This window comes from Anomalospiza imberbis, chromosome 26, assembly GCF_031753505.1.
Source record: "Anomalospiza imberbis isolate Cuckoo-Finch-1a 21T00152 chromosome 26, ASM3175350v1, whole genome shotgun sequence".
In the NCBI taxonomy this organism is placed as follows: Eukaryota; Metazoa; Chordata; class Aves; order Passeriformes; family Viduidae; genus Anomalospiza; species Anomalospiza imberbis.
This window is the reverse complement of record NC_089706.1, coordinates 197,347-214,144: the sequence shown is the minus strand read 5'-3', so window position 1 is coordinate 214,144 and position 16,798 is coordinate 197,347. Positions and strand designations below refer to the sequence as shown.

General features: G+C 56.2%; 1 protein-coding gene across 2 annotated transcripts; it reads right to left on the bottom strand.

Annotated features, from left to right (window-relative positions):
* Positions 1–1,597: 1,597 nt before the first annotated feature.
* On the bottom strand, positions 1,598–10,622 carry PPM1J (protein phosphatase, Mg2+/Mn2+ dependent 1J). Of its 2 annotated transcripts, XM_068173632.1 has the most exons (10): positions 10,293–10,622; positions 8,918–9,044; positions 8,166–8,489; positions 7,573–7,685; positions 5,914–5,998; positions 4,251–4,369; positions 4,012–4,075; positions 3,738–3,845; positions 3,448–3,599; positions 1,598–3,193 (listed from the first exon to the last, which is right to left on the bottom strand). In XM_068173632.1, the coding sequence occupies exons 1-10, from the start codon at positions 10,556–10,558 to the stop codon at positions 3,046–3,048; spliced, it is 1,506 nt and encodes a 501-aa protein (XP_068029733.1). In that variant the 5' UTR covers positions 10,559–10,622; the 3' UTR covers positions 1,598–3,045. The 2 variants fall into 2 exon arrangements, with proteins under 2 accessions (XP_068029733.1, XP_068029734.1); XM_068173633.1 differs by lacking the exons at positions 5,914–5,998; positions 7,573–7,685.
* Between the last annotated feature and the right edge of the window lie 6,176 nt (positions 10,623–16,798).

The following is a 16,798-nucleotide window of genomic DNA, read 5'->3' as shown; positions in this document are numbered from 1 at the left end:
CGTGATGGGCTGTGCCGAGCCGTGCGGGGCTGAGCCGTGATGGGCTGAGCCGAGCCGTGCGGGGCTGAGCCGTGCGGGGCCGAGCCGTGCGGGGCCGTGCCGAGCCGTGATGGGCTGTGCCGAGCCGTGCGGGGCTGTGCCGTGATGGGCTGTGCCGAGCCGTGCGGAGCTGAGCTGTGCGGGGCTGTGCCGAGCCGTGCGGGGCTGAGCCGTGATGGGCTGTGCCGAGCCGTGCGGGGCTGAGCTGTGCGGGGCTGTGCCGAGCCGTGCGGGGCCGTGCCGGGCTGTGCCGTGATGGGCTGTGCCGAGCCGTGCGGGGCTGTGCGGGGCTGAGCCAAGCCAAGCCGAGCCGAGCCGAGCCGAGCCCTTTCCAGCGCTGCCCCCCGCCCGGCTCCGGGACACCCCGAAGCCCCCGGTGTTTCCCCGCGGAGCCCGTGGGCGCCCCGAGGGCGTTTTACCGGTTCAGGTTCCCGAGGCCAAGTGGGGATGGGGCGACCCCAGCTGCCGGGAGGGGCTGAGCTGCTGCCCTCAAACGCCCCCGTGCCAGGTAGGAGCAGCAGCGAAGGCCACTTCCCACCGCGACGGGCACAGAGGTGGCGGAGGGACATGCCTTGTCCCCAGGGTCCCCTCCAAGGGGCGCGGGCAGAAGGGGGCCGTGACGTGCCGTGCCCCGCATTAAGGTGACCCCAGTGCCACGGGTGGGGCTCCGGTCCCCGAGCCCACCATGGGCTGCCGGGGGGCACCAGGCGGCTGCTCCCCCCATGACATCCAGCTGCAGGGCAGAGTTCCCGTCCGTCAGCCAGGGAAAGGCAGCCCCAGGAGCCTGGCCCGGACCCAGCCTCATAAACCGCTGCTATTTTAAGGACTTGCAGACTATTTTTCTTTATTTATGAAGCCCCGGGCCAGGAGTTGGTTCCAAAGGAAATGTTTCCTTAGTAAAAAAGGGAACCACAGAGGAAGCTTTAAATGCAGCAGCCACTGCCTCCTTGTCTTATCCAGCAGCCGGGCAGTGACCTGGAAAAGCAGAGCCAGTTCTCAGCCACCAGCACGAAAAGGAATGTGCCAGGGGAACGGGGTTGTGCAAACAAGTGTGAAGAGAGCATCAGGAGTATCAGGGGTACCAGGTGGCCGTCAGAGGGACGTGGGGATGTTTCGGCAGGCAGCCCACCCTCGAGGCAGAAGCAGCTGCTGCTTGAGTGCCTGAACTCCCGGAGAGGGATGGTCACATTCCTCAGAGCCACAGCCTGCCCCACTCCCTCCCCCGCAGACAGGAAAACCATGAGCCTTTTCTCCCTTCCATTCTGAGTGCGATGCTCCTGTTCCCACCAGACTGGCCACTGCTGCTGCCTCCCAGCCAGACCCAGGGATCCAAATCCCCAGCAGCACCATGCTGAGCCTGGCAGCACACCAGCGGTTCCCACTGCCCACGGGAGCTGCATGGACGCTGCATGGGCTCTGACCATGCCAAGGGCAGATGGACAGCAGCACACATGGCTCTGCGCCTGTTTGCCTGCCTACATAAATTAATCAGAGCTAATTGGCTTTTCGGTAAGTCTTCTTTGCAGGAGCTCTGCAAAGAATGACTTTGAAGTAGGACTGTGAGTGACAAAATCTTTATTTAAACACACAGTGCTACACAAGGACAGGCTCCCAGCCCCAGCACCATTCCCTTCAGCATGGATGCCAACAGGTTCAAATCTCGTGCATAACTTTCACTTTCCATCGTGTGCACCCAGTTTATTTACATCTCACTGGTTACAGGACACAACATTCACTAGAGGTGACACTTGACAAAAGCTGGCTGCACCCAGTGACAGGACACAAACTACCGGTGCCACAGAGCCCTTCCCAAGCAACCATGGCCCAGCTCTCCCCATCCCCACACTGCCAGGATGGGACAATCCCTCACAGTTCAGGACTCTGCAGAGGTCTGGGAAATGGATGCTCCAGGTTAGAGACGCGTGTGATGCAAAAATCCAGTGCAGAGATCAACTGCTCAGCTCCCCCCTGCACCAGTTCTGAGATCATTAAGGAAAACAAGGGAGTTGTCTTTCCCTGCCCTGGTCACACCAAGCTGCTTTTGCTGTGGGTTCCAGCCCTGGGCTAAGCAGATCCAGTGCAGTTAAGCTGTTAAGCTCACCTGAATAGGGCTGCTCTGTGTGAGGCTGCTAACTCAGAACCACTCCAAAATATAGACGTACATTCATAGACTCTCCACACCAAGAAAGGATTTAGACATTTTCCAGCTCAGCTCTCCAGTTAATAAAGAATTTGCTCCAGAAGCACTGCAGCGATCCGAGGCATGAGAAGGTGGGGGTAGAACCTGTGGCACAACCAGTGCTGGTGCAATTGCTTATCCCTCCTCAGGGCTCTGGGTGCACGGCAGAGCTTGGTCACTGCTCCAATCTCCTAGACTGGAGACTGAGACAAAGTCCATGACAGAATGAAGGTGTGAGGGGCTGAAAATTGGGAGCACAAGGCTGGGATGGCCATTGTGGGGCCACAACTGGACTTGTGCCAGGCTGCATTGCCCAGCTGTCTGTGGGACTTTACTCCCAGTCACATCCCATCTGAGCCCCAGCTCCCACCTCCAACAGCAGCTTCAGTGTCACTGGCCAAAGCATCACAGGGCGGGAGACCGGGGGTGATTGCAGCAGGTATGAGTGCCCCAGCAGGCCCATGGCTGTCACACAGGGCTGCAGTCAGCACAGGCATGGCAAGAGGCAAAGGACATGCTGAGGAGCCAAGGAGCCTTCAGGCTTTTCACAGCATTGAGGAAGTAGCAGCATCAAAACATCCCTCAACCCTAGTGTTCACACTCCATCCAAGGCCTCTCCATCTCCACCTGGGACAGGGATGCAAGCAGGTGGAGGGGGATGCTCTGGACAGCAGCGCAGACTGAGGCTCCAGGTTTCTTACTCTTCTTGCAGTTGGCTCAATAAACAAGTGCTTAGAGGAGGCGCGGCCCTGAGGCAGCCTCAGTGTCCCACTCCACAATTCCCCATCCAGGCAAGGTGAGCCCCGCTGCCCCAGGCTCATTCAGCATCATGTGTAGTTGCCGGGGCCACCCAGGGGGATCACAAAAACAGAGATGTCATCACCAGAGCCCAGCTTGTCATTGGCCAGCCGCCAGCCACGCTCCTTCAGCACCCCCCGTGACCGAAGCACCAGCTCCTGGGCCACCATGGTGTACCTGGAGGCACAGCAGAGCACGGCTCAGCAGTGACCCCAGACCCCCTGATGCAGCATCCTGGCAAGGAGGAAGAAGCTAGAGCAGCTAGGGCTGCAGAAAAGGGTCCCTTGGAGAGATCCAGGCTCATCCAGGGGAGCAATGCACTCTGTGGAGCCCAGAGGGATGCGTGGCCACAAAACTGCTCCAAGGAGCCAGGCCAAGGGGAGGTGGTAGAGTGCAGGACATGCCCGTCCCCCTGCCCACTTGCAGCTCACCTGCACGGGTCGTTGGGCTCATAGCTCGTCAGCACCTCCATCACCACAGCAGCCACCTCCTTGTCATTGGTGACATCCCAGAGCCCGTCGGTGCCCAGCACCAGAACATCGTCAGGACAGTGCTCATACTGCGTGAGGTCATAAACCCTGACCTGGCAGGCAACAGGGCAAGAAGCAAGGGTGAGAGGCAGAGGAGGCTCCTGCTACCCTGGGCATATCATGGTCCTGGTCCTGCCGAGTGGCTCTGGCCGTCGACCCCTGGGTGCAAAGCGGCTGGCAGCCAGGCTTACCTCTGGGAAGCAGGACAGGAAAGGCTTGATGTGGATGTTGGAGCTGAACACCTTGAGGTCGTGGTCTCCCAGGCCTCTCGTGACCCCAATTGTGGCCATCATCCGAGCCTGGAGAATGTGGAATCAAAGGAGAACTTTAAGCAGCTTTATCTCCAGTTCCATTCCCAGCTGAGAATTGGTGATGACAGCACTACCAAAAATGGGCTGAAATCCCCCAAAACAATGAGAGCAGGCAGGAAACAACCCCTGCCAAGCTTCTGCCCCAGTACTTTACCTTTTTGCCTTCCCCAAAGATAAGTGGAAACTTCAGGTCATCCTCTTCTATCTTTTTGTAAGCCCTGGTTAAAATAAGCCAGAGACAAGGTGTCAGCAGGTAGAGCTTCCAGCACCTCCGCTGACAACCTGGGACCTGGGCACCCAGTGTGCCAGAGCCCCCTGCCCCGTGGGATGGGGAGCCAGAGATGAGCAGCCACCGCAGCAGGACCCCAGGGCCGCCGGCGGGTTGGGGGTTACCAGCCATTCATGTTCTGGTCCCTGTAGAGCATCTTCTTCCCCAGCTCCTTGGGCTGGATCCTGCGGGGGAACTCCAGGTGGGTGAACTCCTTCCCCAGCAGCTCGGGCCTTAGCAATGCCTGCAGGAAGGAGTGCTGGCTCAGGCACAGGGCTGGGAGAGCAGGATCTGTGGATCCAGCCCTGCCCAGATCAGGATCCACCGTCCACCAGGACTTTGGCTATAACATTCCGTGGTGGGATAACCTTGGCTGCTCTGGAGCCACTTGAATCGGTGCTGGTAAAGCAGCTCCAAACCACCCACCTGTGCTAAGCCAGAGGGGAAACTGGAGCTGAGGACAGCCATGCCAGCACTCAGCAAGAAGGTGAAACTTTTGCATAGAGAGTCTTGGGAAATAAAGATCTCCAAAAGGGATCAAACAATCAAACCCCAAAAAATTCCAAGAGAAGCTGGAATTTACCCAGAAGGACTCATAGCTGCAAACCTCCCAGGATCCCAGGCTCAGTGCAGGGCATGGCACTCACCCAAGGAAAAGAGTGATGGGTCTTTCCTGAAACAGTGTCCCAGCTGTGACCATGACAAGGGACAAGCAGCAGCACACAGCCCTACCCAGGGCAGCCCCAAGCCCTCATGGAGCACAGTGTGGAGGGGACCGGGAACAGGGAGTGTTGGAAAATGCTGAAGGGGAAAGAAAAGCAGGAAGAGAAGATGAGATCCCTTGGGAAGATGGGATGGCAGGGGGATGGGGCAGAGGCATGGAGACCCCCAGCCCACTCTGGGGGAGCCCTGACCACAGCCTCAGCATCATGTGGCAGAGCAGCATGTGCCTGTGCCCAGCCTGTGCCCTGCCCCTCGCAGCCAGCTGAGGAGGATTCTGATCACAGCAGTTTCCTCCTCTCAGTCATTCAAAAATAGATTCAAGAAAAAACACCTCAGTGTTTTTCCAAGTACATTGCAAGCCAGGAAATTTCTTCCAGCAAGACCTTCTCCAACACAAACTCCTCCTCCCCTGTGCTGCCCTCAGAGAGGTCTTTATAAGCTTAAAGAGTCTCCCTGGGTGGCACCAGGGGTTTCATCAAGGAGCGGGACAGGGAGCTTCCAGGGCGAAAGACAGAGACCCGTTGGCACACATCAGCTGCGGCTCTCTGGGGAGCAGCCAGGGAAGAAAGTAGGACTCGGCAGGAGCACTGCAGCTCCTCTGACACTGAAAGGGAGCACAGCGGATGGAGGGAGCGAAGCTGCACTCCTCCAGGTCACAGCAGCCCAGGCAGGGGATGCTCCCTGTTCCCTGGACAGCAAACAGGACCAGATGGACCAAACTGGCTCCATGCAAACGTACCAATCCAGCCCCATGCCGAAAGCCTGGGCTCTCCATGCCCCAGCTCTGCCAGGCTCACCGCCACAGGCCCTCACACTGAGCCCACAGCAAACCAGGGCTCTGCCAGCCACAAGATGCCCCCGTGCCAGCTCCCTGCATCCCAGTGCCTCTTCCCATCCCAGGAAGCAGTCTGGGATGGACAAGTGCCAACAGCAGGTCCCAGCCATGGGGCTGCCCTTGGGTCCAGAACCCCACCATGGCAGCAGTCCAGCAGGCAGCACAGGGGACTGGGAAGAGGCCAGGAGGTGTTTCAGCAGGAACGAGGTTAGAAGAAATGTCTTTCTTACTAAAAACTGCAGCCTCTGCCTCTCTGTCTCTGGAGTAAACTCCCTGGACATTGGAATGATTTCCCCATTACGGATGATAATGGCCCTGCAATGAAACATGGAAGGATGAGATTAGAGAGAAGGAGACTTGGGAGAGGAGCTGAGCCTGGCTCTCCAGGGCTGATTCCCAGGAGTGGTGCAACCCCTTCCCCTCTGCTGCCCACCCTTTTCCCAGCCTGAGGTGGGGGCTGCTTCCTGAATTCACTGCTCCCCATGGGCAGGGCATGGCATCTCTCCCTCCTGTGCAGGAGAGGGGCAGGAAGGAAGAGGAGATGGGAGAGAAGCATAGGGCAGAGGGGAATGAAGCAGACCAAATCAAAGGACAGAATATGATTAGAAAAGGAGCAGCACAAAGGCTCCCTTCAGAGGGGAGCTGCACACAGCAGGGGCAGAAATTGCCTGCAGCAGAATTACAGGTGCCCATCCCACACCAGCACTGTGACTTGCTGCTGGGTCTGCTCTTACAGTTTAATGTGTCAAGAAAACATAAAGGTCTGATTATGAGATGTTTCTGGATGTCATGGTAGGCGCAAGGATCTCCAACACTGGCAGCTGTGAGTCTCCCCCAGCAATGTAGGGCCAGGCTGAGTTCAGCTCTGGCAGTGGCTGTTACTCAGAGGCACAGTTACAGCCTCAGGACTCTGCATGCTGACATCCTGCCTGGCCAGTGCCTGGCTGCTGCTGCCATGGAGGGGGACCTGCATTCAGAATGAGGGGTCTCCTCCTTCTCTGTCCCAGAGCTGGAAGCACATCCAGCCTCAGAAAATTGACCAGAGCCTGTATTTGCTGGTCTGACACTGCTGAGGACAAGGTAACCTGCAGTAAATACCCAGAGCAACTGTAGCTGCCCCATTCTTGCAAATGTTCAAGGCCAGGTCAGACAGGGCTTGGGACAACCTGGTCGAGTGGAAGGTGTCTGCAAATGGCAGGGGTGGAACAAGATGAGCTTTAAGGTCCTTTCCTACCCAAACCATTCTTCGATCCCATGATAAATACAGGGCAGTTCAAGCCAGCTTCACCTGCAGTGTCACCTTTAATGTAAGGTGGACCTGCCCATCTGCCATTGCTTGGGGGGTGTGGGCACACACACAGGTGCAGTTACAGTAGCCCACCCCTGGAAATACACACAGCAATTAAAATTCTTGGGCTCCAAGCTCCCACTGCACATAGATTTGTGTCCTTCTCCTGAAACAGGTCTCTGGTATGAAGTGTACTCTAAAATGACTTCTTGCACATTTTTGAAAGCTTTGCTGAGTGCAATTTTCACTCTCCAACCTGCAGCCCAGGCCAGTGCCAGCAGCAGGGGCCAGGGTGTCCAAAGCCATCTGGGTAGCAGAGAGGATGTTGTCAGGAAAGAAGGGAGCACATCCCAGATTTTGGGAGGCAATTCTACAGCCCTGTCTGTGTACCTGGCAAACACAGAGATCACAGCAGAGTGCATTGTCCCCGGGGCATGGAGCAGGCAGGGGATGACTCTGCCCAGCTCTGCCACCTTCACCCTCCCCTAGACAGGGATGGAGCTGGGTGTTCCTCCCCAGCCATACCTCTGGCAACACCTCACTCTACTGGGGCATCCCCAGTCACTGAACAAAAGCTGAGGGCTGCCCTGTGGGGCTGTACCTGCTGTCACCAGCGTTGGCCACGTAGAACTTGCCCATGAGGTAGATGGCAGCCAGGGCGCAGCACCCCCCGGCCAGGTGCTGGGATGCCCGCTCCCGCTCGATCTGCTCGTCCTGGGGAGACAGAGAGGCTGCAGGGTAGGTGGGCAGCCCCAGATAGCACCTGGCTGCTCCAGCAGCACCTCAGCTCCAGGTGGGAAGCAGAGACCAGCCAGGGTACCTTTCCCCACACAGCCACGGAGTGGCTGTAGGACTTGAGGGGCCAGGGGTCTTGTGGGGCAGCCAGGGATGTGGCTTCACTGGGGCAGGAAAGAGCAACACAGAAGGGGAGCAGGTGGGCCTCCTGGAACAAAGTGAGGCAGAGCCTTCTGCACCACACAGGCCTGAAGCCCAAAGCCTCTGCATTCTGAAAGCTCAAAATGCAGAGCGTCACAGAGCCCTCTCTGAGATCATCATGCTTGGAGCCCTCCCTGCAGTCCCCTCCTTGCTGCAGAGCTGCCTTTTACCAGTGGGGTCAAGCTGATGCAGACACAGCCAGCAAAGAGGTGTTCTCAGGGGATGCCCTAGATGATCCCACTGGCAGAGGATCCTCACCATGTGCTTAAAGGCATTCTCAATGGCACCAATCACCAGGCTCTCATGGGACACTGCTTTCTCCAGGTGAAACCGTGGCACAGCATCGTTCAGGACCTCCCCACGGTCCTCTGTATAGGACATCTGGTTTGGATCTGCAGAACTGGTCTGTGCCTCGTGTGGGAGGCAGATGGGAGGTGGGGAGGGGTCCTGCAGGATCTCCACGAGGTCCCGGAGCTGCTCACAGATGTGCAGGTGGAGCCTCTCGGATGCCATGACAGCAGCACCGCTGCCTGCATGGCCATCAAACAAGGCCCAGTAGTGGAAATAAAAACCTTTCCTGCCCTGCAGGGAGAAGAGGGAAGGTTAAATGAGCCTGCAAGGAAGCAGATGGCATGGGGAATTCAGAGCAGCAGGGGCTACCAGCTGAGCACAGTGACACGAGTCTCACAGGTCTCAGTGCACGCAGGAGCAACGCGAGCAGCTGCCCAAGGCTGTCTGGACACAGTTGATCCCTGGCTGGAGCCCAGCCCTGCGTCAGACACCTCGTGCCTCCGGCAGCCACCTCTGCAGCCCACCAGGGCACGTGGGCCACTGGTCTCCCTGGGCCTGCCCTGGTGTAGTCACATGGGGAGGGAGGATGGTAGGAGCAGGCAGAGAGAAGCACCGGGAACCAAGGGATCCCCAGTGTGCACACATTGCCACGTGTCCCATCCCATGCCCTGGGCATCCTCCCTGTCGTGTCCCTGCTTGTGAACCACCATGGCTCTCACCCCATCCAGGTCCTCGCTGCCTTCCCTGGACGACAGCCAGCCCCTTGGACTGGGCCTCTGCTCCACAAACACCACCTCACAGCATGCCTGGTCCTCATTGTGCTGGCTCTTCCCTGCATTTATCACCCTGCCAGGAGGAAAAAAGGTGTAAAGGCCCTTTCTTTCACATCATGTTCCAGCAAATGCCATCCCGCAGCACCTCTTCCCCCCTGCCACTCCCACCCCCAACCCTCCACTGATGCCCCCATGCCCCCAGAGATGCCAGGGATGCCCTGCACAGGTGCTCCTATCCTGTCCCAGGTGTCTCAGACCAGTTGTGTGGGTTGATCTGGGGCCAGGAGCAGCATTGAGTCCCACCCACAGCTGGGTCCAGGGGTAGCAGCTGTCCACACACCTTCCAGGGGAGGTGACCAGAAATAAACTGAGTTTGCTGAAGGTCCCTAGCACTGCCCCAGGCAGAATAATTGCCTCAAAACCTGTATCAGCCTCAGATATACACCCCTGGGACACAGAGAGAATCACATCTCACCCATGTCCCATCACCTCTTGGGGGGAGCAGGGAGCTCAGGGAAGGAGGGGAGAAGGTGATGATGATGAAACCGGCAGAACTTTTTGCATAAAGAATCACACTGACTTTTCCCAGCCTGTGCTGACACAGCAGATTTCAGGTCGAGATTGCAGAACCTGCTCACATGAAGAAGCTGTAAAAACAGCAGAGTGATTTTCTTTGGGCAGACTTTCCAAGTGGTTTGCAGAAAGAACTCTTGGGACACCGAAAAGGGGATTTTTTAATTCTGGGTACTCCTACCCCACTATCTCCAGGGGGAAATCGACATCTCATAATGCTCTCTAGGATATCGGGAAGATCAGCTTGAGGAAGGGATGCGGGAATGGGCTGACAACAAGAAGCAGCAAAAGCCTTCAAAGTCTGACCGTCCCGCCCGCTTTCAGTTAGGGCTGAAACTCGCAGCTAGTGAAAGAAGATGACAATCAGGTCCTTGAAGGGGAAGTCTCAAGTAGTCTCACTCCCAAGAAATCCCCAGCTCCCTGCTCCCCAAGCGTCCTGCCAGAGGCGCCGCAGCTCCCTCGCCCTCGACACCCATCGGTGACGGCGGGGGTTGCGCACAAAGCGCAGAAAACAAAACGGACAGAAGAGCCTAAACCGCGCGGGGATCGGTAAGAGCACAGCCCCTCGCTGCTGCTCTCCCATCGTGGGCACCCACAGCGCCCGCTCCTCGCTGCTGCTGCTGCAAAAGGGACAGACGCAGCTCACCGCCCGCCGCGACCCACTTTCGTCCCCAAGGCTTCAGCGCCGAGCGGTGCCATCCTGCCCTCCCCAGGCTGCACACCGCCGCCCCGCTGCCGCCCCGCTCACTCTGCGTATCCCGTGCTCCAGGGCAGGCGGCGGCGGCCGTCGCGGGGGCTCTGCACCGCCCGCCCCGTGTGGTCGTCGGCGCGGCGCAGCTCCTCGGGAGTCAGCTGGAGGAAGGCCGGCCGGCAGAACGCGGCTGGCGGCGGCGATCCCCGGCCGGGCCCGGCTCCGGCCCCGGCGCCCCGGGGCTCTGCGGGGGGCTGCGCGCCCGGCCCCGCGCCCAGCCCCGCCGCCAGCTGCGCCACGGCGGCGCGCACCCGCAGCAGCATCCCGAGCCCGGCCGAGCGGGGCCAAACCGAGCCGAGCGGGGCCAAACCGAGCCGAGCCGAGCCCGCCGCCCCGCCCCGCCTCCCCCCCGCGCCGCGGTACGGGGGGGGAAGCAGGCGCGGCAGCTCAGCGCCGCAGCGCGTACGCGCATCTCCCGCAGCTGGCGGAGAACGAGCCCTCCCGGGTAACGAAAGTCCCGCCGTTATCCCGCAGCCGAGGGAGAACGAGCCCCCCCGGGTAACGAAAGTCCCGCCGTTATCCCGCAGCCGGCGGAGAACGAGCCCTCCCGGGTAATGAACCCCCCGCCGTTATCCCGCAGCCCGGGGAGAACGAGCCCTCCCGGGTAATGAACCCCCCGCCGTTATCCCGCAGCCGGCGGAGAACGAGCCCTCCCGGGTAATGAACCCCCCCCCCCCCCCGCCGTTATCCCGCAGCCGGCGGAGAACGAGCCCTCCCGGGTAATGAACCCCCCCCCCCCCCGCCGTTATCCCGCAGCCGGCGGAGAACGAGCCCTCCCGGGTAATGAACCCCCCGCCGTTATCCCGCAGCCGGGGGAGAACGAGCCCTCCCGGGTAATGAACCCCCCCCCCGCCGTTATCCCGCAGCCGGCGGAGAACGAGCCCCCCCGGGTAACGAAAGTCCCGCCGTTATCCCGCAGCCGGCGGAGAACGAGCCCTCCCGGGTAATGAACCCCCCGCCGTTATCCCGCAGCCCGGGGAGAACGAGCCCTCCCGGGTAATGAACCCCCCGCCGTTATCCCGCAGCCGGGTGGAGGGGGAGGTCGAGATCTCCCGGCGAGGGACCTGCTCTGCCAGCCGGAGCCCCGGGGACACGAACCCTCCCGGCGCAGAAAATGCTCTGGGAAAGTCTTTTCCCGGCTGGAGGTGGGGCTGCGGGGGAACAGGCTGGCCCTGTCCACGCGCTTTGCCGACAGGTGAGTTTCCTAACTGGGTCGTCCCAAGATTCCAGCAGAGCCACCTAGTCCGGGACAACATCCCCGTCCAGCGCCGGGCGCTCTGTCACCCCTGTCGCGCTCATCAGCCCACGCGCGGCCATTCCGGGCTATTAATAACCCGCAGCCTGCGGAGGAGCAAGGACGTACCGTGAGAGGGCTGAAAGCCGAACCTCTCCCTCCCTTTCACCCAGGATGCTGCGCTCCAGCGCGAGCAGGATGCGGATTTAGCTGATGCAGAATAACACATTCTCCCTGGCTGGGAGGGGAAGAGTCGCCCGCGTCAACACCATCGCTTAGCACCTCCCTGCCTCTGGGCTCCTGTGACAGCAAAAAAAAAAAAAAAAAAAAAAAAAAAAAAAAAAAAAAAAAAAAAAAAACCCACTAAACCACTTACTTGCCACTGTAAAGGAAAACTGAGGCTGTTTCTTAAAATTCGTGTGCCCTCGTGCCTCAGTTTCACAGAGGAACCACCGATTCCTGTGAACACAGGCCTTTTGCATTGTAAGTGACAAGCAGAAGCAGAACTGAGAGCCGTCCAGGCTTTAGCCAACTTCAGCCAGAGATCTTCAAACTGTACCAGATTATTAGGATCACCGTACAGAAGTGACTCAGTGGTACCTGTATTCCCACCTTCTAATCCCAAGATTTAAGGTCTTCAGTACACTTTAAAGCTCTTTCAGTACCCTTCAGGACCTGGTCTAGTGGGCAGCATCCCTGCCCATGGTGGGGGGCTGGAATTAGGTTGTCTTTAAGGTCCCTTCTGGGGGGGTTGGAAATACTGATCTTTAAGGTCTCTTCCAAACCAACCCTTCCAGCCTGAGGCCAACACCCCTCTAGTTCCTGTCCATGGGTCATTCATGGACATTCACGGGTCCTCTCCTCAGCTCCTGATGCCTTCCCCTCACAGCATCCCTGTCCAGCTGCTAGTCATGCATGGGGTGCTCTTAGATATTCTGAGTGCAATGTCATCGTGTTATTAAGGCTGAAAATCACTGGATTCTCCAACGAATGTGTCTCCCCGCTGTGGGACTGCCAATCTGCCCCGTACTGCTGAGTCACCAGGATGCTTTCCTTGGAAAGAAGGAATTGGCAGTTTCCAGGCTGACTTCTGTGACCCTCTTGATATTTGTTGTTTCCGTTATGTTGAGCACAGCATGGAAAGAATGGTCTGACAAATAAACACGTTCCTGCAGGATTGCTCCCTGAAACAATGCAGTGTTAAAGACTGTTTTCCAAGAAAGAGGCCTCCATTTCCCCCTATTCATCCTGCCAGGCAGATCCATGTAAAGTTTTCTCCTTATCTGCGAGGCTGATGTTCCTCTTCACAAGGTTGCCTGGCACAGGGCCTGGGGATGCAGATGTTGTAGACTGAGTCAGACTAACGCCAATGAACAGCCACTTCGGACGCCAGCAGCCCTGCCCTTCACTCTTCCCATCCCTCTGGGAGTGCTGCCTGGGATGCTCATGCTTTCCCTGTCTCCCCATCTCACCCAAAGTTACCCCTGAGCATGGGGGTGTCAAGTACTCACCTTCCCTGGACACAGCTTCAGGTGAAGCACTCCAGCATGCTGCCATGATAAACAGTGATTTAAAAATCAGTAACACAGGAATTAGTCTTAAATTATGCTATTTTAGTTAATTTATCATGCAAGTGCTTAGCATTGAAAAAGCCTTTCTAAGTTTCATCTTTCATCTAGATTGCTGAGCCCCAGAGGAGGTAGAATGGAGGCAGGGATATTTCTTTGTGAAAGAATGACATGTTGGTTGCATTTAAGCCAGAACAGAAGTAAATTAAACATCTAGATCATAAAAGTACAGGAGGATGTTTTAAAACAGGCTCTTTGCAGCACTGCATTAGTTGACTGTAGAGCCTGACTGTGTAATGAGTAACATATTAATTTATAATTAGCATGGTACAGTGAAACTCAGCAAATACCTCTGTGCACTCTGGATAATTCATCAGCAGAAGAAGTGGTTCTTAATGGTTTCCAAGGTTTGTATGTCCCCTGTAATTGGGAAGTTCAACATTTATTGTTATTTCTTTGAAGGGATAATTTGATTGCAAACACACATCTTTATTCCCTGTCTGTTTCTGTTGGAGTGCAGAGAAGCTTTTGGAGTGTTGCTGCTCTGGGTATGTCTGTGACCTCTCTGCAGGTGAGTACATCAGTGTTTTGCAGAGCAGATGACCTGGATTTGGTGCAGATTCTCAGAGGGTTTTACCCTTTCCCTCCTGCAAAGGGGAGGGGGGAAGGGGCACATTAACCTCCTTGGGTCACTTGGCTTTTCCCTTCTGCAGCTTCAAAGTCTTCCATACAATTTCATATCTCCCAAGGGGTCTTCATTCACAATTCTGCTCTCAAAGTCTTCATGAGCCTGCTGGTCTCATTTAATATTACCTGACAGTAGAAATACAGAAGAAAAATAAACGTATAACAGTGACACTCACTGGAATTTATGGAGCTTTGGGGAACTTACTTTCCAATTTGGAAGCTCAGACCCACATTCGAGAGGATGCAGGGAGCAGGACTTCTCCCTGCTTTTGCAGCAGTGCCCAGGCTTCCCAGAGATCCTCTCCCTGGACTGCTGTTTTGACAGGCTGGGAATCTGCACTGAAATTCCCTGTTGTCAGCAAAACCTTTTGAAAAGAGAACAAAATCCTTGGAGGCAGGTACTCGGTGCTGAGACAGCCTGGAGGCGCTGGGGCCTCATCAGATGAAGGGAATAAATAAACTTGAATCTTAATTCAGTGATCCACTGAAAACAGGGTGTGATAAATCTTCCCCAGGAATAAAATGTCAGGAGTTCTGCTTTTTCCAGCTTTAATAAAATAATTTGTACCCTTCTGCCTATTAGCAGCTGCAGGTAAGTTGATTGCACTGAGCATTTGAAGTCTTCTGACATGTCCATCTGCCTTTGCATAACCATTTGCCCCTAACGCTTTTTGTACCTCAAGCCCCAATCCATGAGTTTTCTTCCTGAAAAAGGAAAAAAAAGCTGGTTGCTCACCTGGAAAGTACAGAAGGATTTCAGGCATGTAACAGATTTCTTAGATGGGAGCAGGATTTTTCACAAAGGATACATCAGGAAATGTTGCTAGGGTTTTCTTGGGCAGTTCCTTTCCTTTCCAAACTTGGCTTGTTATGGATACTGGAAACTTGGGTCCCCTCATCCAGTAAAGTACCGGGCTCCTTGAGGAGTCACAGCCAGGGAAGAGAGCAAGGCTGAAGGCTGCTGCTGGACACTCAATAAGAAGTCAGGATGATGATGAGAAGGAATTTCTATGTTCACTTCCAGCTGAATTTAAATTAAACCAGTTTTACTGAAGTCTTAATTCCTCCCTTGCATTTAAATGCTGTGATCTGGAAAGCAACAAGTTTATATTTCTGTATCATTACATCAATAAAGAGCTAGAGTTTTGTAGGCTTCCTTATTAAATAATCTGGCCTAATTTAATTGGAATTTGGCTGGTGTGGAAAATAGCGTTAATTTGCTCTTGGTCGTTCCACTAAAACTTTGTGATCTGAAAGTAGTATGTTTGTATTTACTTATCGCAGCACTAGAGACTTGCATTGGCAGGCTCTCAATCAAATTACCTGATGAATATAAACAGCAGATTTAATTTAGTTTCATATTGATTTTTGTCATTATTATTAAAACCCTCTGATCTGAAGAATGAGATGCTTGTATTTCCTTAATATCTTATTACGGGGGTTTGGGTTAATCTTGTAGAGCTTTTCCTTTTTCTTTTGAGTAACCAAGTCTAACTAATTGGTTTTTAACATATGGCAATTTTGAGTCTATAAAGGAGGAAAAGGAACTCAGTTTCCTAGGACAAAATAGCAAAGTAACCTAATCTTGTCAGGGCTGGGGTACTCTCCCCTGGCTACCTGTGTGCATTTGGGGGTTGTGGGTCCCCCAGGAGCTGGTGGGTCACCTCAGGGCATCTGCCTAGCCATCTGTCTGGTGCCCTGAGGAGGCTGCCAGTGGTCCCAACGTGGCACTTGGCAGGGACCCACAGCAGTGCCCTTTCCAAGGGCTGGTTTCTGGGGAAGGGAGAGGGCATGCACAAAGGCTTTGAGATCCCATGAAAAGCAAATGGCTGGGAAATTTGCAAACTGCCCACATGTGAGTTGTCTGAAGAGCTGCTGTTCACCTGCAACTCAGCTTGGTCTTGGAAATATTTCCACACTTCCAGCTGAGCGGTGGGTTGGAAGGTCCAGGAGTAAGCAGTGAGCTGTGTTCAGAAACCAAAGGCTTTCATCGATGTGCAAATAGGTTTGAGCAAAGCAACGAAAATGAGTAAGTGGAACTTCAGCCTCTCATCTCAGCTGTGCTGAGGCTGCAGGGCTAATTCCTGGCAACAGCTGTGAAAATTCAACCTTTGTTCTTGCTGTTTGTTGGTGGTTTAAAGTCTGTTGCTGCCTGTTGTGGGAGAAGCCACGAAAGCTCTGCCCTGGGGGCTCCAGGAGAGGTTTTCTGGACGAGCCTGGAGCTGCCTTGGGCTTAGGAACTGGCCCAGGTTGGTTCTGTGGTCCCAGGTGTTGGAATCCCTTGTGTCACGGAGAGTCTCCTGCAGAGCCCCATCCAGGCTGGGGACGCTATTTCAGTTCCAGGAAAGCTGTTTTGGTGTTTTGACACCAAAGACAGGCTCACGTTTTGAGGAGAAGAGGGCTGCAGGAGTAGGTCCACCTGTCTGTCTGTCCATCCCCACACCATCCAGCACCCACCCCTCTCTGCTCGCGGATCCATCACACCTTTTTTTGGCAGGGAAAAGTAGTTTTTGGGTAAATTAGTTCTGACCAGGCTCATCCTTTGAGGAGGAGAATGCCAGCAATCAGTCCGGCTGGCTGTTCGTCCATCCCCGCACCATTCCATATCCCTCGGAGCTCGCGGGGCCATCACCCCCTCTTTGCTTTCTGGGGGGCGGGGGTGGGGGGAAAGGGGCTGTGTGTGTAAATAATTTTGCCGGTAAATTCTCTCTGCCTGTTCCTCCTCCCCGACAGCCTTGACGGGCACCGGGGCTGACCGGGGCGGGGCAGCGCCCTCGCGGGCGGGGGCGGCGGCGAGCGGCTCGGTGCGCAGCCGGTGCCGGTGCCAGCCCGGCATCGCGGGGCCGGTCCCGGGACGGCAGCAGCAGCCGGGGCCGGTGCCAGCCCGGCATCGCGGGGCCGGTCCCCGGGCGGCGGCGGCAGCGGCAGGCGGCGCTGCGTCCCTTCGCGCCGGCACCGGGTCCGCCGGGCTCCGCTCGGCTCCGCGCCCGCCGCCCCCGCCCAGCCCCGCGCTG